The following is a 25,143-nucleotide window of genomic DNA, read 5'->3' as shown; positions in this document are numbered from 1 at the left end:
TGAATTATTTATTTGTACGTTTCTACTTAGGTGCTTACCATTATTACTTAGTTTCGTCAAAATAATGGTTTTTAATTTATAAATATTTTTTACATTATGGCATGTTTTTGTTTAACTATTTTCAGATTGTTAGTTAGTTTGAGGATAAAGTGCATAGGGAAAAGAGGACAAATCAAAAGTAATGAAAAGTTTAAGTGAAAGACAAATCATTACCAAGACAAAGCATGATGAGCAGACCAAAGAAAGGTCAAACAAGAACATTGGAATAAAGTATATATCAAAAATCTCTTGCATTATGACACAAAAATGTTTCTTCTAGCACCAGTTAAAGACCCCATAAATAAAAACAAAGAGACACTTCTGTTTTTGTTCATTTATTTCTCCAAATGTATTTTCCGTTACGTTTCTGTACAACTAATGTCTCAACATTTTGAACCTGAACATGTTAAACTCGATCTCCAGCTGTAAAAACCAGATTGAAATCCATCCATCACACATCCATCAGACTCATGTTCATCATCTTCATCCTTCCTGTCAGTTATCTTCCTGCAGGCCACAAACAGGGGGGGGGGGGGGGGGGGGGGGTTTCCTGTGGAGGAGGCGACTTTGTCCCACAGAAAAATATACAACTGCATCAGGGAAAATATAGAACCACATGAAAAATGAAGTAAACCTATGGATGAATTAAAGTTATAACAGCACGGCTTTATGGGAAATGTGCTTGTTTGCCATCAGTCTGGAACTAGCAGTGTCTTCCCATTTTAAAAACAGTTGAATTTACATCTTTTAAACCTAATATTTAGAGCTTTTGGACTTCTGTTCGGACAAAACAAGACATTTTAACATTTCATTGTTTTCTTTTGTCAAATGAATTGACATTATGGAAATAATGACTGATCTGACAGCAAACCTGCACATTTCCCAAAATGTTCCTTTCATTTGGAGGAGATGAAAACACAGAAATCCTGATGTCAGTAAACTCAACAATAGAAAAGGGAAGAATTGACATCTAGTCTCTCTGCAGGAGATGTATTCTGAGTGCAGCATTAAACATAAAAGCATCTCCGGAATGATAAGCATCTTTACAAAACAATATTTAAAAAATAAAAATAAAAGTTGGCAAAATGAAATCTCACAAACATTTTCTTGAGGTTTTTTTGTTTGTTGAGGGAGTCATCTCCATCAACACAACATGTGGGGTGAGTTTGTTTTCTCCACCTGAACATATTTTAGTGTTAAAAGTCCAGCTTGTAAAGATGACATTTAGAAACATTTCCCAGCTTCCACTGTTTTACAACCCCTCCTTCTGCATTTACTATCTAACAGTTGCACACATACAGGAACTGAAATATTGAAGCAATAATACAAAGTCTGCATAAAAAAAAAAAAAGAAGTATTATTTGAAGTCCGCCCAAACATTCTTTTACTATCAGTGCAAATGAGGTAGACGTGACAGCGACAGACAGCATCAGATCACACTGAGGTCGGCCTCCTGCAGACGCCATGTTGGCAGGAAGTCCGCTGATTTAGTTCCCGCCGCAGCAGGAAGTGACCCGATGATTTTTCTACCCATTCACGCCGTGCAAAATCAAATTATGAGCTGTTTGTCCAGAAAAGTCCTGCAAATAAAGCTCCACAAAGTGTTCAATATCTGATCAATAAGCAATTACAGCACAACAAGTCATTATCATTCATAATAATTCTTTATATATTTTACACGAAAAAACATTTTGTATAGAACATTAAAGTAATATCTGATAAAACTGTTATCTTTGATGTAAAATATAAAGAAATTAACAAATATTTGTGAATGTTCTTATTTAAACTAAACTCATTACTTGTCAAATTAATAAAATAACACTCAAGATAATGAGATAAGTGTAAAAATGTTCTCCACAAACTGGAGAACTTAATATATATATTTGACACAATGTATTTTCATATTACCATTCATGTCATAATGCGTATTTATATTACTAAATATTGAACACTTTGTGGCGAAATATTTTTCAGGTTACAGTGTTTTATGAGCTGGAAAATAATAATAGAAATAAAAACATGGCACCGAACGTCATGAAATAGTCTGAAAGATTATGAAAATGACTCAGCTCCACTGTGGGCGTTCCAAACTTTAATACTGGCTCAAAACAATAAAAGGTCAAAATTGGAACTCAGGCCTGCCCAAAGGAATGCTGGGAAAGGTAGTCCTTAGAAACATTAATATTTTTTCTTTTTTTTATAGCTCTATCACAGTAAAATTGCGCTTATTTCCCCACCTAGTGGTTAAAAATGAGCATACAACATAAATATTACAGCTGCAGTAGAGGTAATAATAATGATAGCGTCTATTTGTCTAAAACAACACGTACATCATTATTATTACTCTAACACAGTCTCAGTTAGTGCTTTATGTACACTGCTAAGTACAATGCAAGTCAAAGTGTTTGGACAGTGAACAATCTTCAGTATATACCTGCTACATTTACAGGTATCTTACATGTATTTATACGCATTTATATAAATAGGTAGTGTGCACGTTATCCATACAAATGACGTCTGTACACAAGATCCATGCACTGTAACTGTAACTAATTTATTTGTAATGCAACATGTACATCTATCTACAGATGCAGAGCAGACTGTGAAGAAAGGGGAAACAACAGGTGGAGGTCTCACACACACACACACACACACACACACACACACACACACACACACACACACACACACACACACACACACACACACACACACACACACACACACACACACACACACACACACACACACACACACACACACACACACACACACACACACACACACACACACACACACACACACACACACACACACACACACACACACACACACACTTAGTGCTTGGCTCACTCAAAAATACTCTCTGGCAACGTCCCTTTAAAGGAGCAGTCAGACATTTCGGGACATTTTATGATTTGCTTTTTAAAATGTAAATGATTGTGTAAGTGGTATAATTATAATTTAAAAAATTGGTTTAAAAATCAAGTAATTGTCTTGGTTTATAGACATTAATTTGCACTGAAAAAGCCTAATTGAAGTAAAATAAATCTGAGTATCCAAATGTTTATTGTCAATTTGATATGAATCTGTTTTTTTCCCTTACATTTTGAACTATTTATATAGTAAATGTAAGACTTTAATCCTAGAGAATTTATTCTGTAAATTAACAACTTAAAAGATAGTAGTTTTTCTCATAAATTTGAGTTTTATCCAGTAAAATGATGACCTTTTTTCTTGTACATTGATGAGGTTTTTTTTTCTCTTAAAGTAACACTTAAATCTTGTAAATTCTAAATTATTTCAGAATATTGTTCCCCTCCCCTCCTGGGTAAGGGTAATTTCTGTCATTTCTATATACCTACAATGTTCCTTATACGCGATAAAAAACCCACCAAAGTTCCCAAACAGGCAGACCGCCCCTTTAAGGGGACTTAAGGGCAGTGGTAAAGTTGTCCTGGGTCAGCCCAACAAACAGGTGGCAGTGTTTCTTTAAATTGTCATTTACAGAACCTTATTTATCACTACACACAAAAAGAAATGTGTTTTCTAGGAATCTTCCCTTGGTCGAGCCCTCCGCCCGCCTCGCTGAACGTATGTAACTTTTTTTTTTTTTAAAGAAAGAAAAAAAACTTGGTTTACAATTTACCGTTATTTACATAGTTACAGTGGTTTTTAAAGCACTGCTAGCCAAGTGGAAGCTCCACAACAGTCGCCTGAAAACCAGAAGGTAGACCTGCTGGACTTTAAACCCGCTCTCTGCAGCTCAACCGTTACCGTGCAACAGATTCAATGTGGCGCACAATGAACAAATGCACAAATTCTGGTCTGTTTTTTGTTTTTTTAGATATACTTTGTCTTGTTCATATTGGGGCACATGGCTCAATTTTCACATGTGGACGTTGTGTTTCATTTGTTGGGATTGTTTAGTTCCGACACCTCCTGTGCAACTCATTAATAATGTTTGGAAGAGGTTAGCAGTGATTTTAATACTTCTGTAGTGACTAAATAAAAAAGGCGTCCTTTCTTTGTGCATCAGGAACACTTTTAAGTCCCTGTACACATCAGGAAAGGAAATAATTTACATTTAAAATCGGGGTATTTCTAAGTTTTTTAAGTATTAACTTTGCTCCGGCTCTAAGAAGCATCTTAAAATATGTCAAAAACCTAAAGCTCTCTTTTAAAAAGAAGCAGAGCTCAGATCAGAGAATCAGGAGTAAGAGAGGTGGGAGCCGTTAGAAATGTGAGAAGTGACTGACGTGCTCCGGCTGAGCCCGCCGTCGCTCCCCCCGCCTCCCCCCGGCCCTCCGGACGCCGTCCTCCTCAGGGGCTGGGGGCTGTTCCTGAGCGCCATGAGGCCCGGGCCCCTGATGCTCAGGCCGCCGCCACCGCCGTATCCTCCCTGTGACGACGAAGAGGACGAGGCGGAGGACGGAGGAGAGGAGGAAGACAGGGAAATTGGAGGAGGCGGTGGCGGGGGAGGCAGCAGAGCCAGAGACTGGGAGGAGGCATGGGAGGCGAGGTGGTGGTGGTGGTGGTGTCCCTGGGAGTGGTGCGGGTAGTGGCTGCTGGCTCCTCCCCCCCACTCCCGGGGCCGCTCGCGCTCCCTGCTCTCATGGGGGTCGCGGTACAGCTGCGGCGTGCTCTGGTGGTGCTGGTAGTGCTGGGGAAGGTAGTGCTGCTGCTGCTGTTGTTGTTGTTGTTGCATTTGCAGTTGTTGCTGCTGCAGCAGCAGCTGCTGCTGCTGCTGCTGTTGCTGTTGCTGCTGCTGCTGCTGCTGCTGCTGCTGCTGCTGCTGCTGCTGCTGCTGGTGGTGGTGGTGGTGGTGGGAGGGGTGATGGGAGGGGTGGGAGGAAGAGGAGGACGAGGAGGACGAGGAGGAGTGACCCCGGCTGCCGCTCTTGTACATCTCACTGTCCCTGCCGAGGCCGTGTGACGAGGCGACGGACTCTGCGCGGCTGAAGGCCCCCCCACCGTGGTTCTGACTGCGCCAGGAGGGCGTGGACACCGAGTTCTGCACGCTGTGGGTCCAGTGGCTGCCGGAGCGCGGGACAGGCCGCGAGGGCCAGCCGCTGGAGCCCGAGGAGGGGCTGGGGGTGGGGTAGCCCTGGTTGTAGGCCTCGGCAGGGATCCCGCTGAGCGCCATGTTGCTGAAGCCCAGCCGCATGCTCTCCGAGTCGAACGCCTCGATCTCGTGCGCCTGCCGCTCCAGCAGAGTCCGGATCCGCTCCGAGCGCTCGTTCTGCAGGGACAGCATCTCTTCCTCGATCTGAACAAGGGTAATTACACAGTTTTCCTTTTTGCTATCTATTGTATGTTTTTCCTTTATGGATTTGAGATTTTTTTCACGTAAATTTGTACATGTACATTTTTTAACGTTTGTCTACATTTCTGAGTTTTTTCATGTACATTTTTTGATGATTTTTTTTTTCGTACAATTTACGTAAAATGCATGTATATACTTGTACGTTCTTCACTCATGTATGTTTGGCTTTAGATGTTTCTGATTGTTTTTCTTATCATTACGGATATCTACGGAAGTCAAATGGCTTTGTTTGGTTCATTTGTGAGTTTTTTTCTTAATGAAGTAACAACGATGAACACAAATGGATCCTTATGAAACTCATATGGTGTTGTGGTTAAAATAGACTGGCCGACATAAAACAATAAAAGCTGCTTGGTGTATTGTTTGAAGAGGCATTGTAACGTACCCGTTGCTCGAGCAGCGCTCTGCGGATGGACACCCTCTGCTCCAGGTCCTTGACCTCCCTCTCGTGCTGCGTGTCCGTGTGGATCTTGATCTTGCTCTGGTACGCGTTCAGCAGCTCCAGCTCCTGCTGCAGCTGCATCCTCAGCAGCTGGTACTCCGCCTCCTGCGTCTCATCCAGGCGCAGCTGAGGGGACAAAACGGGACGAGCGTCAGCACCGGAGGGGCTTTATGATGATAAGGACAGCTGGACGGTTTGTTTATATGAGTGTGTTATTCAGTGTTTTAAATAAAGAATTATACTAAACTAAATGAAAACCAATAATCATTGATCTGCTGAACTTTTTTTTGTTCAAGGTTTAGGTACATTTCACAAAATAAAGAATTGCCTAAATTAAAAAAAAAAAGTATTTTTGCCCGACCAAAAATCACAAATGATATACAATAATGAAAAAAGGTTATTTTTGGTTATTAATGATTTACATAATTAAAACAATTAACAATATCGCTGCCAATAAATTAAATAGTTATTGAAATAATGGCTTTTTCTCTAGGATTAAATATATTAAGTGTCTTTTGTTCAAGATTTATACTGTATTAATAACCCACATCATTTAGTTATGATATTTTGTTTTTCAAAGATTCTATTTTTTCTCCATTTTGTTGAATGACGTGTGAAATTCAACCATTTTCTGAATTATTCTTTACAACTAAATAATTACTAATTTTGTTACACTGCACTCTACCCTTTTTTTGTAGCTTTTATAAATGTTTTTTTATGCTTTGAATCACTTCTGTAAAATGCTATAGTGTATATCCAGCTAAATAAAAAAGGTGGTGATCTTCTTTGTAGATGTCCTAAAATACTACTTTGTTTTTATTGTGTTAATATGATAAATATGTGTTGTTGCAGTGTGTGTCTGTGTTGGTGTTGCAGTGGGCGGTGCGCGGAGGTTCCTTGCCTTACTCACAGCCTGTGTGGACAGCATGTCGTTGATGGAGTGGTCGTACTGCTCGGCCAGGATGGCCAGCTTACGTGTTTGTTCCTCTTTGAGGCGTTTGAGGACGGCCTTGTGGTCGGATTTGGGAGTGCTCTCCAGCAGGTGGTTCCTCAGCGCTTTGTACTGCCGGGTCTGGATCTTACAGGTTTCCTGGAACTGACGCTTGATCTGGAGCTCTTTGGTCTGAAATGATAGTAAAATCAGTCAGATAGCACCAAAGTAATGTACAAATATTTTCTATATTGTAATTTTGGGGTGCCCCATCTGAATAGTTTAGTGGACTTCATCAATTTCCTTAGCATTTTCTTTTCACACTGCATGACCTACAACTAGTGTTTATTTCGTTGACTAAAACTATGACGAAATATGTTCGTCAACAACCTTTTTTTCCATGACTAAGACGAGACCGCACCGACGTCAGTAAACAATAACGATATTAACATGCAATATCGTTGACGAAAAAGGACGAGATGAAAATGTAATTTACTAAATAAAAACGTTGCCAAAATTTATCTTTACTTTCGTTGACGAAAAAGGAGGAGACGAAATATACCGTAATTTTCGGACTATAAACCGCGCCTTTTTCGACCATGCAGCTTATATAACGGTGCGGCTAATCTATGGATTTTTACAGCTAACGGCCACTAGGGGACCTCCTAAATCTATGGATTTTACAGGTTACAGTCCACCACCTTTAACTCTATGGGCTCTATGGCCGGTCTGCGCCCCCCACCTTTAAGCGGCGGGCTCCAGCAGGAAAAGCTGGAGGCCGGAAAATAGTGAGACAGGTAGTGCGCAAAAGTAAAAGTGGAACCGAGAGTGTTACGAGAGACAGAACGAGAGCAAGACAGACAGACATTACGAGAGAGAGACAGTTTGTGCAAAGGTGTTAAACGTGCGCTGGAAACGCACCGTTTAAGTTTGTGTGTCTGAAACGCTATGTGATACAGTACAGTTTACATAGCACAGTACATGTTCTTTAGCTACTATTGCACTAAATGGTAACACTTGAATACGTTATTCAAATATGCAACTTGTTTGTTGAAATGTTAATAAATGGGAGCTTCCTCAAACAGCCATCTCTTTCCCGACAATCCCCTCTGTGCACGAACCCTTACATATGATAATTAAACATTAAAACACCTGCGGCTTATAGTCCAGTGCGGCTTATATATGTACACATCATTCAACTTAGCTGCTGCGGCTTATATTCAGGTGCGCCTTATAGTCCGAAAATTACGGTAATCAAAGATAACGTTTCATCTCTGATAGTCCGTTTTTTTCCCCCCAGCAGTTCCATTTCCGGTGCTGCGGCTGGGCAGCAGCTGTGTGTCTGTGCTGCGCGCGGCAGTACATTTGAATTACACCGGGCAGCGGCACACTATGAACTGCCAGGAAGACTCGGATCTAACTAACCTTATTTAACAGAAAGGAAAAGGGCAACAACAGGGCTTGGGAGCAGTGGTCGCGCATACATGTCAAACTCAAGACCCGCGGGCCAAATCCCTTGGTGGATTTAATTTCGGCACGCAGGATCATTTTTAAATTACCATTAGATCTGTTCCGCCGGTATATTGCACGCACACCTTCACTCAATCCTGAGGGTTTCCTCAGCTCAGAGCCTGAGCACAAACATTGATGAACTTGCACCCAAGATGAGATGCCAAGTATCTGAAGTAGCATCACAGAGCAGCACACTGGGTTTTAATGGATGTTTCCTTTTTGAAGGGCATGTTTGGTTTTTCTTTGAGGGAAAATGTTTCTTTGAAGCTGTTGTTGGCCTGTGGAAAAATGTAATCATAAGAAATGACTCCGGAAAAGCTGCAGATCGAGCCATAAGAAATGAATGCAACTGATTTTATTGTACTGTTCTTTTTATAGGCAATAATTTAAGCTTTGTTAGTTCCAGGTTTAATATGTGCAATAAGATTGTTTCAATAAGTTTTGCAATCAACATTGAACCAGTCCGGCCCTCGACTAGGACCCAATTTTTTATTTTGGCCCACTGTGTATTTGAGTTTGACACCCCTGCGTTAACCGAATATCCCCCCCGTCAGCGCGAGTGAGTGATGAGTTGTGTATAGACCCGTCGGGTAATAATGGATTATGACGGAAATGTTACGATCCTGTCCGTCAAAATGACGGACAACGAAAAAGTCTAATGCCACCACTGCCTGGGAGAAAGAAACAAGGCCATATTTGGGCCCATTTTCGCTACAATGAGGCGGAGAAAAAAAGCGAATGCATTGTTTTATCAGAAGGGAAGCAATGTGGCCATAACACAGCTGGTAAAAACACCACAACCTGACCTGATACTCTCTGCAAAGCGTCTTAATCATTCAACCTGTGTTTTTCATCAAATAAGGACAAGATATAATCTTATTGTGAAATAAGTTTGACACAAATGACAAATGATTGGTTTTGGCGCCCTTGATCTTGGGCGCCCCCCTGCAGGAGAGGGGAGCGTGCTTTGAGATCAGATGCTGGGCTGCCAGAAGAGGGGGAGAAAAAGAGATCTCCGTCCTCCGTGTTTTATTCTTATATGATTATATAGAGTCATTATTCATTTGTTTTAAAGCTCAATAAATCACAAAGAAGACCTTTGACCGGCACTTTTCTAAGATTTAAACTTTAACGGACATGTTGACCGGCGAACTGAAACTCTGCTGCACTCTGCTCGTTCCTTGGAAGAGGCGGAGAGGCGGGTGTTTTTCATCTGCTGGTGGACTAACCAGAGAGAATTACAGCGAGGGAGGGATTGCATTGATTTACAGCAGGAGGCGCAAACGCTTGCCTGGGGGAGGGAGAAAAAGAGCCACAGCGGAGAATAAACAAAAGGGCAACCATGGCAACCATGCGCAGGAAGTCTTCTTTGCTGCTTTTGTGGCAGACTACAGCGGCACTTACAGGCCTGGCATATGTACTACAGCCTCTCCAGCGCTTTCGAGCGGCAATGGCCGGCCGTGGCCCAACCCCACATTCCCCTGATAGGTGGAGAGTTGGCCATATAGGCGGAGCTCCCCGTTTCTGACGTAAGAGAAATTTCAAATCTGGATCAGTCTGTATCAGATCTGTTGCAGCCCCATTTTTTGAGATTTTTGGGTATGGAGGAAAAGAGAAAGGGTTGTGTTTTCTGACACTTGGTGAGTTCCCTGGAACACCGGGGACACATATTCATGTATAAAAGACGTACAAAAGTGCATTTTGCATGATAGGTCACCTTTAATTAAACATTTCCTCAAAATATTTGTTTAAAAGTAGTTGCCGGTAATAAATGATCCAGGACATACAACACATTTCCAGAATGTATCTACGAAATGAGATAATGAAGATAATAGATGGATAATAGATAGATAGATAGATAGATAGATAGATACGGCACACCACCCGCCCCCCCCCCCCCTCACCTTGAGGCTCTTGGGCTGCTGCCGGACCTCCACGGTGTGTTTCTGCCGCAGCTCCTGCTCGCGCCGCTTGTTGTACTCCATCTGGTTGGTGAGCTCCGTCTGGTGCTGCGTGCGGATCAAGTCGGCCCGGGTCCGCTGCACAGAGCCCAGCTGCCTGAACTCCAGCTCCTGGGTGGACTCGTGGTGCCGCAGCAGCATGGCACACTCCAGATCCTTCTGGGTCTGCTTCTTGTTCAGGTCCTGGGGGAGGAAACACATGAGGGAGGACAGGAACATTAAGTGTGGTGTAGAAATTATTGCACTTTCCCTGAAACGATCATTGTTTTTATGTATAATGTATTTGAAATAGGAATGAGCTTTTATTTTCCAGTTATTTAAAAAACAAAGAAAAAATGGTTCCGTTTGATTTTGTATTTTGGGTTGTTTTGAGTGCAATTTTGGAATTGGGTGTTGAATGGATGTATTCATGTTTTGTTATTTTTAAATACTAATAGAAATATTCCACTACATGGCCACCACTCCGGTTTATTTGCCATAAAGAAATGATTGTGTTCTATTCAACAAATATCTTCTTTTGAGCACATAAACAGGAAATAGCCTAATTTCCCAAAAGTTTGACAACAATAATTCCAGTGAAATATAGCGACAAATAATGATTTGATTTTTTGGAATTATTGTTTTGCAGACGAGCACCATTTTAAAAAACATTTATGAATTGTATTTATCTATTTTTATTTTTATTTATTCTTTATTTATTTGGGTTCACATTATAGTACAAGTACAGTTTTTCAAATCATATATTTTTAGAGACCCGAAAGTGACAAATGAAATAGCAAACAAAATTAGTCAAAGTAAAATAAAAACGAAAAAGTACACAGGGGTGGTTTGAAATAGCAACATATGTACATATGCATGCATACATATACAGGACTGTCTCAGAAAATTAGAATATTGTGATAAAGTTCTTTATTTTCTGTAATGCAATTAAAAAAACAAAAATGTCATACATTCTGGATTCATTACAAATCAACTGAAATATTGCAAGCCTTTTATTATTTTAATATTGCTGATTATGGCATACAGCTTAAGAAAACTCAAAAATCCTATCTCAAAAAATTAGAATAGTTCCTCAGACCAAGTAAAAAAAAAAGATTTATAACAGCAAAACACAATCAAACATTTGAAAATGTCCATTAATGCACTCAGTACTTGGTTGGGAATCCTTTTGCACGGATTACTGCATCAATGCGGCGTGGCATGGAGGCAATCAGCCTGTGGCATTGCTGAGGTGTTATGGATGCCCAGGATGCTTCAATAGCGGCCTTTAGCTCATTAGCATTGTTGGGTCTGGTGTCTTTCAGCTTCTTCTTCACAATACCCAACATATTCTCTATGGGGTTCAGGTCAGGGGAATTTGCAGGCCAATCGAGGACAGTAATGCCATGGTCAGTACACCAGTTACTGGTGGTTTTGGCACTGTGGGCAGGTGCCAGATCATGCTGGAAAATGAATTCCTCATCTCGATAGAGCTTTTCAGCAGTGCTCTAAAATCTCTTGGTACACAGCTGCATTTACTCTGGGCTTGATGAAACACAGTGGACCAACACCAGCAGCTGACATGGCTCCCCAAACCATCGCTGACTGTGGGAACTTCACACTGGATTTCAAGCAACTTGGATTTTGCTCCTCTCCAGCCTTTCTCCAGACTCTGGCGCCTTGACTTCCAAATGAAATACAAAACTTGCTTTCGTCTGAAAAGAGGACTTTGGACCACTGTGCAACTGTCCAGTGCTTCTTTTCCTTAGCCCAAGTCAGACGCCTCTTCCGTTGTCTTGAGTTCAGAAGTGGCTTGACCATGGGAATACGGCTATTGTAGCCCATTTCCCGGACACGTCTGTGAACAGTGACTTTTGATACCTGGACTCCAGCTTCAGTCCACTGTCTTTGAAGCTCCCCCAAATTCTGGAAGCGACTCTTCTTCACAATGCTGTTAAGGCTGCGGTCATCTCTCTTGGTTGTGCAGCGTTTCCTGCCACATTTCCCCCTTCCAACAGACTTTTTGTGGATGTGCTTTGAAACTGCACTCTGTGAACAGCTTGCTCTTTGAGAAATTTCTTTTTGTGTCTTACCCTCCTGATGGAGGGTGTCAATGACGGTCCTCTGGACAGCAGTCAGATCAGCAGTCTTCCCCATACTTGTGATTTAGTTTACTGAACCAAGCTGAGTGTTTTTCAAGGCTCAGGAAACCCTTGCAGGTGTTTCGAGTTAATTAGACGATTCAAGTGATTCGTTGAACACCCTACTAGTATACTTTTTCATGATATTCTAATATTTAGAGATAGGATATTTGAGTTTTCTTAAGCTGTATGCCATAATCAGCAATATTAAAATAATAAAAGGCTTGCAATATTTCAGTTGATTTGTAATGAATCCAGAATGTATGACATTTTTGTTTTTTTAATTGCATTACAGAAAATAAAGAACTTTATCACAATATTCTAATTTTCTGAGACAGTCCTGTATATACACTCCATACACATACACACATACATACATGTGACCATATATACACATCTATACATATACATTCAATCGGTGTATAGAAACATTCAAACAAGGGATGGTTGTCTTTGGGATATGTAAATTCTCCACTTTCTCCATATTTCTTCAAATGTGTTTTCCTGAAGCCTCATTGAGAAGGTGATTCTTTCCATTACATAGATTTCATGGTTTTTGTCGTACCAGTTGTCAAGAGAAGGGATATCCGCTTTGAGCCATTTTCTAGTTATTGCTTTTTTTGCTGCAACAGTAAGAATTCCAAATAATTGTTTTGTTTTGGAGTTTGTGGGGATTGAATGTACGAGCCCAAATAGAAATTCGTCCCAGTTTAAAGGGATTTTGTCCTGTAGTATTATTTCAATTTCATTATGGATCTTTTCCCATAAAGTTACTATTAAAAGGGGAAGCCCAAATTATCTATTTATTTTCAAATTTAGTTTTTCCTTTTTTAAGTTGCATATCACTAGAATATTTGCATTGTTATTGTTAACTGTGTGTGAAAACTCAACTTTAGTTTGAAGATGGAGAGGGAATGCTTCATTTTTGCTGATACACATTTCAGAAAGATCAGTCTTATGTCTACTATATTCAACTGTTGTGTTTTTTAATATTGTTGTTGTTGTTATTATTATTATTATTATTATTATTATTATTATTATTATTTGGATTTGAGGTGCGGTACCTCTCTCAGCAGGTCCTGCTCCAGGTTGTGGCGAGCGAGCAGCATCTTCCTCTTGTACTGGCGGCACTGCAGCTCGTAGTACTGCCGCTGCCTCCGCAGCAGGCTGGCCTCCTCCTCCGCCTGCATCTGCTGCAGACACTCCTTCTGACGGATCAGCCACTCCTGCTTCTCCCGCTTCGGAGTCGACTGGTTCTCATTCAGCTCCTGGGAGTCCCGGCAGAGGAGAAAGTAAGAGACCAGCGTGAGAAAAACTGTGTGCAAGAACAGTTTGGATATATATAACATCAGTCCTGCCAGAATAAAGAATACATCATCTTTAACATGATGAGAACATCACTGTGCAAATATAAACATAAATAAATTAAATAATAGAAAGTCAATGGTTTTTATTTTGCATACTGTAATTTTTAATAAAACAATACTGCATTTCTATTCAAACCTTTTACTTTCCCAAAAGTATTTTTTACTAAATGATTAATCACACAAGCAATCTTTCATTGTAATCAATCATGAAAATAACATTTAACTGAGTGAGTGAGTGAGTGAGTGAGTGAGTGAGTGAGTGAGTGTGTGTTCTGACCTCTTTCAGCTGGTCCTTGCGCTGGCGGTACTGCCGTTTCTGTGACTCCAGTAAACTGGTCAGCTCTTTCTTCTGCTGGCCCAGGATGTGCTGCTGGAACTTCTTCTCTTCAGCCAGAGCTGCTTTAGTCTGCAGGAGGTCAAAGTTCAGATTTCAAAATACAACTTTAGTGCTTATTCTCCAGAGATGGGTGATGATGATAATAATAATAATAATAATAGATGACATTTGTATAGCGCCTTTCAAGGGACCCAAGGCCGCTTTACATGGTAAACAAACAAATAATAAAGTAAAACATGGATTAAATAGCAGTATGAGTGGAAGCAAGGGGACTGTGAGGGTTAGGGGTTCAAAGGCCATATGATATATTGAATATTCTCAATGTATAATGGCTTGTATAATAATTGATCCTTTTATAAATTTATAAATTGATTTATTTATAAATAAACAGTATTTTTGAGAACATTTATTTAATTAGTATTTAATTATATATTTTGATGTGTTCATATATTTTTGACAAACTGACCAATTTTTTTATTGAATGTCAAATTGTGTTGACTTTCACATGAAGTCTGTTTTTTATTGATATTAATAAATAAAACAAATTAATAAACGTGACATAATAAATCAAAACAAGCATTTTAGTATGTGAATAATTAGTCAAATTAAATAATAAAGAATGTTTTCCCAAAGACAAATCTGACTTCAGAATTAAAGCAGACAACCAGAGTCACTGATGTGGATTTTCAAAACTAAAGCCCACTATGTCCTGTTCAGTTGTGTTTTTGTTGCATAACCTGAAAATGTCTAAACATGATTCCTTACTCATCATAGCCTACTCCTAGATAGCGACACAGCAGCACTTCCATGTAATGCTATATAACCGTGCGAACACCCACTGATCCTGTGGTTGTTGTTCTAGGTAAATTCCACTGAAAGGTGAAGCTCTGTGGTCACCTCTTTCTCCAGGATGGCCTGGTGCTTCTTGGAAAGCTTGTCAGCCTCGGTGGAGAAGCTGTTCCTCTGGTTCTCCAGCTCTTTGTCCAGCTTCAGCTGGTGCTCGTCCATCTCCGCCTTCAGCTTGTTCTCCAGCCCCATCAGCTGCTTCTGGTGCTGCCGCCTCATGCGCTTGTAGCCGGACATCTGCTCTCTGAGCGCAGAGCCCTGCTCGTGTTCCTGGATCTGACGGGTCACCTGGAGGGAGGGAAGGGGGGGGGGGGTTCAGTTCATGAATTAAAGTGTGGATCTACTTTATGAAGGGTCATGTCGCACAAATCACAAAACTTTAGGATATCTTCATTTTTCAATTAATTTTTCCTTATTCTAGTCTTGTGTATAAAAATATCCCCCCCCCCCCCCCCCCCCCCAAGAACCTCCACTCAGAGCCCCCCCACATATCAAATCCCAATGTAACCCCTGCTAATAGCTATCAATATTTCCTTACTCCTTTTTCATTTTAATGTTCTTAGAATTAAAAATAATTCTCTCTCTTATTGCTTGTATATTCATGTGCATTACATGTGGCTATATTGTCAATGAATGTTATAAATAAATGAGCAAAAACCTAGCCAAATCCTTGTTCTCTGGTTTGACTCATTGTGCAAGGAGCAGGAAGAGCGTGAACTATTGCAAGAGCCTCCTCTATGGTTTGCCTGCAAAAATCCTCAACCAACTTCAATACATCCAGAACTCCGCCGTCCGTCTACTCACCCAGACCCGAATCCGTGACCACATCCCCCCCGTCCTCATCAAGCTCCACTGGCTCCCCATCCCCCAGAGAATTCAGTACAAAATCCTCCGCATGACGTACAAAGCCCTCCATAACCTGGCCCCATCCTACCTGACTGACCTCCTCCTCCTGCCCCCCCCCCGGACCAACCTCAAATCCTGGGGCGGCAGAGCCTTCTCCGTTGCTGCTCCCACCCTCTGGAACTCACTACCCAATCCATCAGAGATTCTTCCTCCCTCACAGCATTCAAAACATCACTCAAAACCCACCTGTTCAACACTGCATTCAACCCCTGATGCCCCCCCCCCCCCTATTTTGTTTATCTCTTTTTGTATTTCTTAGTTTTTTTTTTGTTGTTGTTTTTTTTTTTTTTTATTCTCTGTCAAAGCGTCTTTGAGTTCCTAGAAAAGCACTATACAACAACCATGTATTATTATTAATATTAGTATTATTATTATTATTATTATTAACTCACCAAGGAGGCGGTCCTGATGGTGGCGAAGTGGTCCCGGTTGCGGTAGTAGGCTCGGCGGCGTCCGGCTGAGGGAACCTGCGGCTGCTCCATCTCCGGCTGGTAGGGGTCATCGTAGATGTTATCCTGACCCTGGGGAGGAGGTGGGGGGAAGCATCGGACATTTTCATCAAAAATGCTTTATTGCAAATAAAATACATTTGGATTTGAAATGTCCATTAAAAACGTGTTTGCAAATCAAAACTGGAGTTTAAAAAAATGACGACTGAAACTTTTTTTTAATTCAAAAACATTGAAACACAAAGAGAGAAGTTATTCAAATCAAAATACTATATGAAAATATGGAGGTAGATTTGTCTAAATTGTAATTGTGAAAAACTATTGGTGTGTAAATGTGTAATCTGTAAATGTTGTAAACTAATTATAGTATTCACAGACTTCCTTTGTATATGTGGAATATGTTTGCATATTTGCAAAAACATTTTTGTGAGTTTATACTTTTTTATTTTGCATTTGTAAAGGGTGCTTTTCATACATTTAAATAGATTATTCATCTGTTCACACAAATAATATTGACATGAAACTACCAGCATATAAATCCCTGGGGGTAAATGACAGGTTACAGGACACGGACCTCAAAACTGACAGTAGCTGTTGCCAAGCTGTCCCTCAAATCCAACTGGCCAACAGAGTCTTACACAAGAAATTCATGGAAAATCAAATAAAAACAAATGTTTATGTTTGTGCACTTTGGGTCCAGGCAGTGTTGTTGTTACCGTGGGTCTGTGGATGATGGAGCTGTTGGAGGTGACGGTGTGCTCGCCCTCCTGCATCATGGCCATCTCGTTGCTGCTGTCGTCGGAGGCGTCGACCAGACTGTTGACGGAGCTGCTCTGAGAGCTGGCTGAGATGGACATGCTGGGCACCGACTGGGAGCTCTCCATGCTGTTCACTGTGCCTGTCCGCAGCAGGTACTGCTCCACCTACACACACACACACACACACACACACACACACACACACACACACACACACACACACACACACACACACACACACACACACACACACACACACACACACACACACACACACACACACACACACACACACACACACACACACACACACACACACACACACACACACACACACACACACACACACACACACACACACACACACACACACACACACACACACACACACACACACACACACACACACACACACACACACACACACACACACACACACACACACACACACACACACACACACACACACACACACACACACACACACACACACTAAATACTTCCGCTCCTCATGATGTCAAGATTTAACCATTGTTCCACCTTTTTTTCTTAATGATGTATCCCTCCAAAGACCTGTAAGGCCCATACGTTACACGTCTCCTCGCTCCTCACCTCCTCGTCGTCCCCTCCCTCAGAAACGGGGCCGTTCTGCTGGGTCTCGTGGAAGAGGATCTTCTTCATCTTGCGGTACTGCAGGTTGTCCAGCTCTCTCACTGCATCCTTGGTGCGTGCGATCAGGTCCATGACCACAGTCATCGGACGCTCACGACACAAGAAGCGATGCTGCGTTAGAAAGGATGGAGACGGCATGTAAGCAAGACTAATGCTGAGAAGGCTATTGTGTGGTGTTCAGTGGGCAGGTCAACCATATTTTCCTTAGTTGACCACTTTTTTTAAGATTTACTTTAATGTCATTAAAATCTGAAGGGTGATCTATTATAACTTTAAAGTGATTTAAGCGTGTCTCCAGTGCATGCTGCAAGACTTCCTCACTAGGAAGAACGTCTTTTAAGGATTGGTCAATAACATCATACATATACGGATAGTTTTTGCAGACTTATGGTCACTTTCTTTGAAGAAATGTTAGCCTAAGTAAAAAAAAAAAGTGGCTGAATTGATGCTGCTTATTATGTGAGGCAGCGGTCTCAGCCCCGAGAGCAACATAAAAAACGGTCAACAATATCTTCTATCTGAGGCAAAGACACAAAACTAATTTGGTCAAATTGCATTGTTCATATTCAACATTTGCATTCTTTATTTAACTTTGCTGTCACTGCAGGGAAGTCACTGGAAGCCATTTCTATTTAGTTATTATTTAAAAAATGTAAATAAATGAATGATTCACAATTCAATTCATTTACATATACCTCATCATCAAAGACAAATATACCGGTTAATAATAGATACATCAACATTACAGAGAGCTAGAAAGTGCAGACTCTGTTAGTGAAATAATGATTTGTTTAGTTCTTACATTCAGCAGCACGTCAGAGGTAGGCCGGTCCTGGGGAATCTTCTGTAGGCAAGAGTCAACAAAGTTGCGGAAGGAATCAGACCTGCAGAGAAAAATAATGGATGTTATTATTTATTTTTAAAAATCATCACAGGGAAAGCTGTGAAAGGGTGTTAAAAATCAGAGAGCAGCAGTGGTTGTTCATCATTTAAGTGCTTTAGATATTTAACATAGAAAACGGCTTTATTCATTTATTTATTTGAACGTTCATTCAGGAGACAGAAATGTCCTCACCAGTGATTGGACTGCAGGATGGGACTTTCATTCTGAGCGATGTGATATAAGGCACTCATAGCATTCATGTTGAACAGCGGGGGCTTCCTCTCCGCTGGGGAAAGGAAACGGCACAATGTCAAAAGATAGAGATTTAGAAACAAAGTCATGGCGATTTATTTTTTAAAAAGGTACTTGCAGTAACACAGCTTTGATATATCTAATCTCAAACTGTTTCTATATTAAATCCGGATTAGAACAATCATAAATAAATCATAGACTGCATATTAGCCCAAAGAGACGCAATAAAATGAACCCTGATTTATCCAAGTTTTGTAAAAAGTGCAAAAAAAACATTCTTGACATAGATGATCCCCTCAACACTCATCACATCTGGTTTCATTTGATTTAAGCGTGCATGTTGTACCCAGTTCAATGGAGGTGATGCCCAGCGACCACACGTCCACTTTGCCATCATATTGCCCCTCGTCCATGGCCAAGATCACCTCTGGAGCCATCCTGGAAAATAAAAAGCACAGTAGATGTTATAGAATATTAAAGAATTTCATAGAGCTACTTCTACTCTCAATTTTTTTTTTATATCCATATTTTGCCCACCCCTCTAAAGAAATAAGAAAATATACCCTACACTACAGGAAAGGGAAACCACCACAAAGCACAATGGGCCCTTTAAAGAAAGTAAACTTTAAAGCACAATAAGGGGCGATAATGCCGGTTTAAACTTCCCTAAGGGGAGGAGTTATTTTCTACACGTGTCTTAGGCCCCATTTACACGAGGACGAAACGGGTACGTTTTATTTTACGCACCGAATTCGTTGAAAGGGGACCTATCATGCAAAATGCACCTTTGTACGTCTTTTATACATGAATGTGTCCCTGGTGTTCCAGGGAACTCACCAAGTGTCAGAAAACACAACCCTCTCTATTTTCCTCCTTAGCCAAATCTCTAAAAAAGGGGCTGCAACGGATCTGAAAAAAACGGATCCAGATTTCAACACTTTTCTACGTCACAAAGAGGTGCTCCGGTTATTGGTCAACTCTCCACCTATCAGGGGAATGAGCCACGGCCATGTGCCAAACCTCTCATTCACATATACTGCAGGACGGATTTCCGTCCATTTGGCTATTCAAATGTTAACGAAACGGACAGACTTCCGTGCACATCAGCGGCTGTTGGATTGAAACAGTTTAATGCACTTTTAACACTCACGTACCCAGGATTCCTGCTCCTTTCCTGGGTTACAAAGTGAGGTGACGCAGCCTGTCCTCTGGGTGCGCTCTGTTGGGGGGGGGGGGGGGGGGGGGGGTATCGCAGCCTGCTGCCTGCCTGCCGCTGTGCTCTGCCTCTATCCACACAACTTTCCCCTGCCTTTCAGAGACTTATTGCTGGGTCAAACTCTAAGTTACAAACTGTACACATTGCATTCTTGCTAATTTGCCAAAATATGAACGGAATAAGTAGCAAGCATTGTAACAAACAAAGTAAAATAAATAGGGACAACAGCTTGTCAACAATACTTGCCAACCTTTAGACCTCAGAAATCGGGAGCATTTCAAAATGCTAAATTGGTGGGGGGGTGCTAGTGGATCGCCGGAGCTGTTAGATTAACATTAACATGCTTATTGTAGTTGTAAGTGCACTGCCTTGCGGCCTCTAGCACTGTCTTTGATGGAGCATATGTGTGGGCTGGACCTGTATTTTACAGGAAAGGAGAGAGTAGAGCAGTTGTCGATTCTTGTTCTGTTTTCTGTGAATATCTGTCTCACCCTCTCAGACTTTGAGTTGCGCGCGCTACTAAAGAGACGTGTTACCATGGAAACCAAACAATGGTGTAGCTGTATTAAAGTCCGAGTGGAAACAGTCATGTGTAAATCTGATTTTGTCAGAAATCGGGAGAAAGGCGGGAGAAATATGACCCCGGGAAGAAACCGGGAGAGGGTAATGAAATCGGGAGTCTCCCGCGAAAATCGGGAGGGTTAACAAGTATGTTGTCAACTAACCATTGGGAAACGTCCTGCTGCAACCGAGATGTTTGCACCTCCACCAAAACCTCCGCTGCTTCAGGGTCAGTTTCTGGATCAAATTGATAATATGCTTGAACACATGCATTGCTCTGAGATGACATGTTTATTCCACACTCGTAATAACAGCAAACATGGTAACGTGACTCTCGCCGGCTCATGCCCCCCTCTTCTGCAGGGGGGCGTGGTGAGCTGCTGCTCAGAATTTTCAAAGACAGGCTTGGAATAGAGCGAAAATGAGCGAAACGAGGCATGGCTAAAAAATTATCTGTTTGGTATTTTGAAAAATAAAATGTATAAATATACCTTATATAGGTATGGTCATACACTATATCATTTAAATATAGCATGATAGGTCTCCTTTAAAAAAAAAACTTTTCCGTTCACAGTAGGGGTGTAACGGTACATGTACCCGTACCAAAATTATTCGGTATTTTGGTTTCGCAGTTACGTACAAGGATGACGGACAAAGACAGGTGGACCGAACCAAAGCTGTTTGTCGGCATTGTTCAACTAAGATTGGTTACGCGGCTGGCAATACATCAAACTTGCACACTCATTTGAAAAGGCATCAGCCGAACGTGAATATCACCGGTACCAAAAGAAAAAAGACTGAAGTGCAAACCCAACTCCCACTAGCATTTAAGCCTCCACCACTCAAAGAAAGTTCAGACCGAGCCAAAGCTATTACAAACGCCAAAAATCCTTATGTTGCCATGTTAGCAAAGCGCTACCTGGCTGTATCTGCTACCTCTGTCCCTAGCGAGAGGGTGTTCTCCACAGCAGGAGACATTGTTAGTGCCAGCAGATCTGCCCTTTCGGCAAGCAATGTGGACAAGTGAATTTTTCTTAAAAAAAACATGAAAATACAATGACAAGCAAATAATGTCAAACTGGCTGCTTAGGTACTAGTACAGTACAGTTCAAATACAGATTATTGCAGTTCATCGAAATGCTGCACCTTAATGTTTATTTTATTATATTTTGTATTTATTTGAGTGAATATTGACAGTTTAATAATAATTAAAAACCCAAAACTAATAGTTTATGTTTTGTGAGTACTAGTAGAGTAAAGTTCAAATACAGATTATTTCAGTTCATCGAAATGCTGAACCTTAATGTTTATTTTATTATATTTTGTATTTATTTGAGTGAATACATTATTCACAGTTTAATAATAATAAAAAAATATATATATATATTTAATGTTTTGTGATAGTTTTTCCTGCTGTACCGAAAACGTACCGAACCGAACCGTGACCTAAAAACCGAGGTACGTACCGAACCGAAATATTTGTGAACAGTTACACTCCTAGTTCACACGCATTCGGTTCAATTAACGTGTCCGTTCACACGAGACCGCCTGACCCGCTGGAAACGCTGTAGTACATATGCCTGGCCTGTAAGTGACGCTGCTGCCGCCACAAAATACACCAAAAGCAGCGAAGAAGACCCCGGAGCATGGTTGCCCTTCTGTTTATTCTCCGCGGTGGACGGCGTGTGCTCCTGCTGTATATCTCTCTGGTAGTCCACCAGCAGATGAAAAACACCCACCTCTCCGCCTCTTCCAAGGGATGAGGGAACCGTGCGGCAGAGTTTCCGTTAACATTTCAAAAGGTCTTCTTTGTTATTTATTGAGCTTTAAAACAAATTGATAACAACTCGATATAATAATATAATAATAATAAACGGAGCCTCTCTTCTCCTCCCCCTCTTCTGACAGCCCAGCAGCTGACCTCTGAGCAGGAGAGGTGGGGAGAGGGAGACGTGGGGAGAGGGAGACGTGGGGAGAGGGAGACGGGGCTATTTCATCGTTATCAGAAAATGATCATATAGGGCTTACACACGGAGCCGTTTGATCCCCTAGAGCAGGGGTCGGCAACCCGCGGCCCACGAGCCGCATGCGGCCCTTTAAGCCCTCTGCTCTGGCTCCCTTGAGTTTAGACAAAAATTAGAAGAAAATAAAATAAAAGTATTTGTTGGACTATTTATATTTTGTTGCATGGTTGAAAATGTTTCATATCTTGTATTTTGAGGTGATACTGTGACACATAAATAAAAAACAAAACGGTTTTAATTAGGTCAACTAAAATATGCGTCACATCCTGCTATGGTCCCGCGCGAGCGCCTTTTCCTGCGGGTGAATAACCTGACCCCCCGGCTCGATGAGCGAACTATGGATAAATCAAAGAAAAGTACCGGAGGAACACAGGATTTAATTCTGTGTGGAAAGAGTTGTATGCTTTCACAGAAAACGATGCTGGTTTACCGGTATGTTTGATATGTAGAGAGAAGTTGTCAAAGGTGCTGCAGCCTTTACGTATCGAGGAATAACAAGGGAGAGGAAGACAGCTGACAATCTTCAGTCATAATTCAATGGGGTATGTAATTTATTTCAGAAAACACTTTTTGTTATATTCCATAGAATGCTCTTAAAGTCCCTAAAGCAATGAATATATTAAATGCTTTGACAATAAATACATACAAAAATTAACCTCTGGAAGCCGTAGCGCTGTAAAAAGCACGACCAATCATTTTAGCCGGCCCGGCTAAAATAACTGGATGGCCTACCTGCCTGTCTTCCTTCCATCTGTGCACAGACTTATCTCGTGGCTTCATTGATGATGCGCGTTCGTGTGTGTTGGAGGAAGGAATCTGTAAGAAAGTCTGAAGGAAGAGGCATATTTTTTCCGGTTGTGTATTTTCAAATTCTAGCGCACTCGAGCTGGTTTCTCCATTCTTACCTACCCTACTTTTAACTCTTTTTAGGGTGCAGCTATATGTTTTATTTATTTCAAAGTGGGCCCATTTTAATAATATTTTTTTTTCCTTCAAATGTGCAGAGGACTCCAAGTGCTGTGTTTAATTTATTTTAAAGTATTATTTTTAATTCTCCTAATAGGAGTTCTTTGTTTCTTATTAGAGGTCAACAGTTTTATATAATGTAATAAATAGCCTAATAAATGCAAAAAAACTGTCGTTTTTGTCTGATATAAACAATAAATACAACTTTATTAGCTATCAAGCTATGAAATATGTTTTGCGGCTCCAGACAAAAAAATGTTTTGGAAAAAGGAGCAAAATGGCTCTTTTGGTCAAAAAGGTTGCAGACCCCTGCCCTAGAGCGTTCCGTTTGCAGATCTATCCACCTTGGGACGCGTTATCGTTTGCTGGGTCCGTTTACGCGTCGGCCTCGTGTAAACTAACGAGCTATACGCGAGAGAAAAGTAGCAGATACAACCCGTTTTGTCCTTTTGTAAACGGCACCTTAATGTCCCCATACTTCCCTCTCATTGATTAAATGTTGTGTAGTAGAACAAGGAACTCACCAGTAGGGAGTCCCTACGAAGGAGTTGGCAGGCGCCACGATGGAAGCAGAACCAAAGTCCCCCAGTTTGACCTGTCCGGGCTCCGTCAGCAGGATGTTCCCCGCTTTCACATCCTGCACAAAGAATCTGTCCTTACTAACAGTGTTTGTTCCTGCTGCTTTTTAACAGGTCAATTCAACAAATGGCCAGGCTCTTTCAAGGCATTTCAAAGCCTTTATCATCACATCTTAACTGTTATTATGAATGCAATTTGAAAAACAAGGGTTTACACATGTTTATTTTCACCATTGATTCGACTGATTTTTTTGTTGTTCAAGATTATTTAAAGCTGATTTAGAGTGTAAGGGATCAACAAGCTATGAATGATTAGTGAACGCAAGAACATTTTACTTTAAGCTTTCAAAAAACAAGATTACTTACTGATATTTTATAGACCAAACCTGCTGATTAATCAATGATAAAAATAATGGTTAGTTGCAGCCCTTATCAAAATATTTTTTTTTTGTGTTGTATAATTATTTATTTTATTTTTAATGGATTGCTGCTGCTCTCATTGTATTATCTACATTATTTATTTCTAGAGATGTAGGGGTTTGCAACATCTGTTGAGTTGGTTATGGGCGTTCACAAGCTATAAATGTTAAGTTAAATACATTTTTATCCTAATTGTTAGAGATGGAAAATAATCTATAAATCTTTTTTTTTTTATTTATGTAACACCTTGTAAACAATACAAAACATTTTTGTGTGTTGCATTAAATGTAATAGAACACATATTGTAATTTGTCAGAAAAAGCTTTAATAAACATTTGACATATTTTACCTGTGAATCATGTTGTGCGAGTGAAGATATGCTAATCCCTGCAGTGCACCATGGGTAATAGCAGCTATTTCCATTTCCTGGAGCGGCTTTTTGTGAACTAAAGGAAGAGAGGACACAAAGAGTCACAAACAGAAACAACACGCATAAATAATGATGCTTTAAAAGCTGTGTTAAACTGACCTTCGAGGAGGTCTGAGGCCGAGCCGAGGCAGTACTCCCATCACCAGC

General features: G+C 40.9%; 1 protein-coding gene across 2 annotated transcripts; it reads right to left on the bottom strand.

The window, feature by feature from the left end:
* Positions 1-358: 358 nt before the first annotated feature.
* Positions 359-25,143, bottom strand: LOC307015779 (serine/threonine-protein kinase TAO2-like). 2 transcript variants are annotated; one of them, XM_079644606.1, is made up of 16 exons: positions 25,096-25,143; positions 24,916-25,012; positions 24,093-24,206; positions 19,148-19,239; positions 18,742-18,835; positions 18,469-18,550; positions 17,607-17,777; positions 16,953-17,159; positions 16,180-16,308; positions 14,933-15,169; positions 13,976-14,104; positions 13,396-13,599; positions 10,155-10,394; positions 6,709-6,930; positions 5,751-5,933; positions 359-5,308 (listed from the first exon to the last, which is right to left on the bottom strand). In XM_079644606.1, the coding sequence occupies exons 2-16, from the start codon at positions 24,987-24,989 to the stop codon at positions 4,250-4,252; spliced, it is 3,237 nt and encodes a 1,078-aa protein (XP_079500732.1). In that variant the 5' UTR covers positions 24,990-25,012; positions 25,096-25,143; the 3' UTR covers positions 359-4,249. The 2 variants fall into 2 exon arrangements, with proteins under 2 accessions (XP_079500732.1, XP_079500733.1); XM_079644607.1 differs by having other exon boundaries at positions 6,718-6,930.

Source organism: Notothenia rossii (genome assembly GCF_949606895.1).
Source record: "Notothenia rossii genome assembly, chromosome: 8".
Classification (NCBI taxonomy): Eukaryota; Metazoa; Chordata; class Actinopteri; order Perciformes; family Nototheniidae; genus Notothenia; species Notothenia rossii.
This window is presented reverse-complemented; position numbering and strand designations above follow the sequence as displayed.

Coding starts and splice junctions, on each gene's coding strand:
- LOC307015779 (XM_079644606.1), bottom strand. CDS start 24,989: ATGGAAATAGCTGCTATTACCCATGGTGCACTGCAGGGATTAGCATAT. Junction 18,836..19,147: donor CATCACCTCCATTGAACTGG/GTACAACATGCA, acceptor TCCTTTCCCCAG/CGGAGAGGAAGCCCCCGCTG. Junction 14,105..14,932: donor AGGCCATCCTGGAGAAAGAG/GTGACCACAGAG, acceptor GACCTCCTGCAG/ACTAAAGCAGCTCTGGCTGA.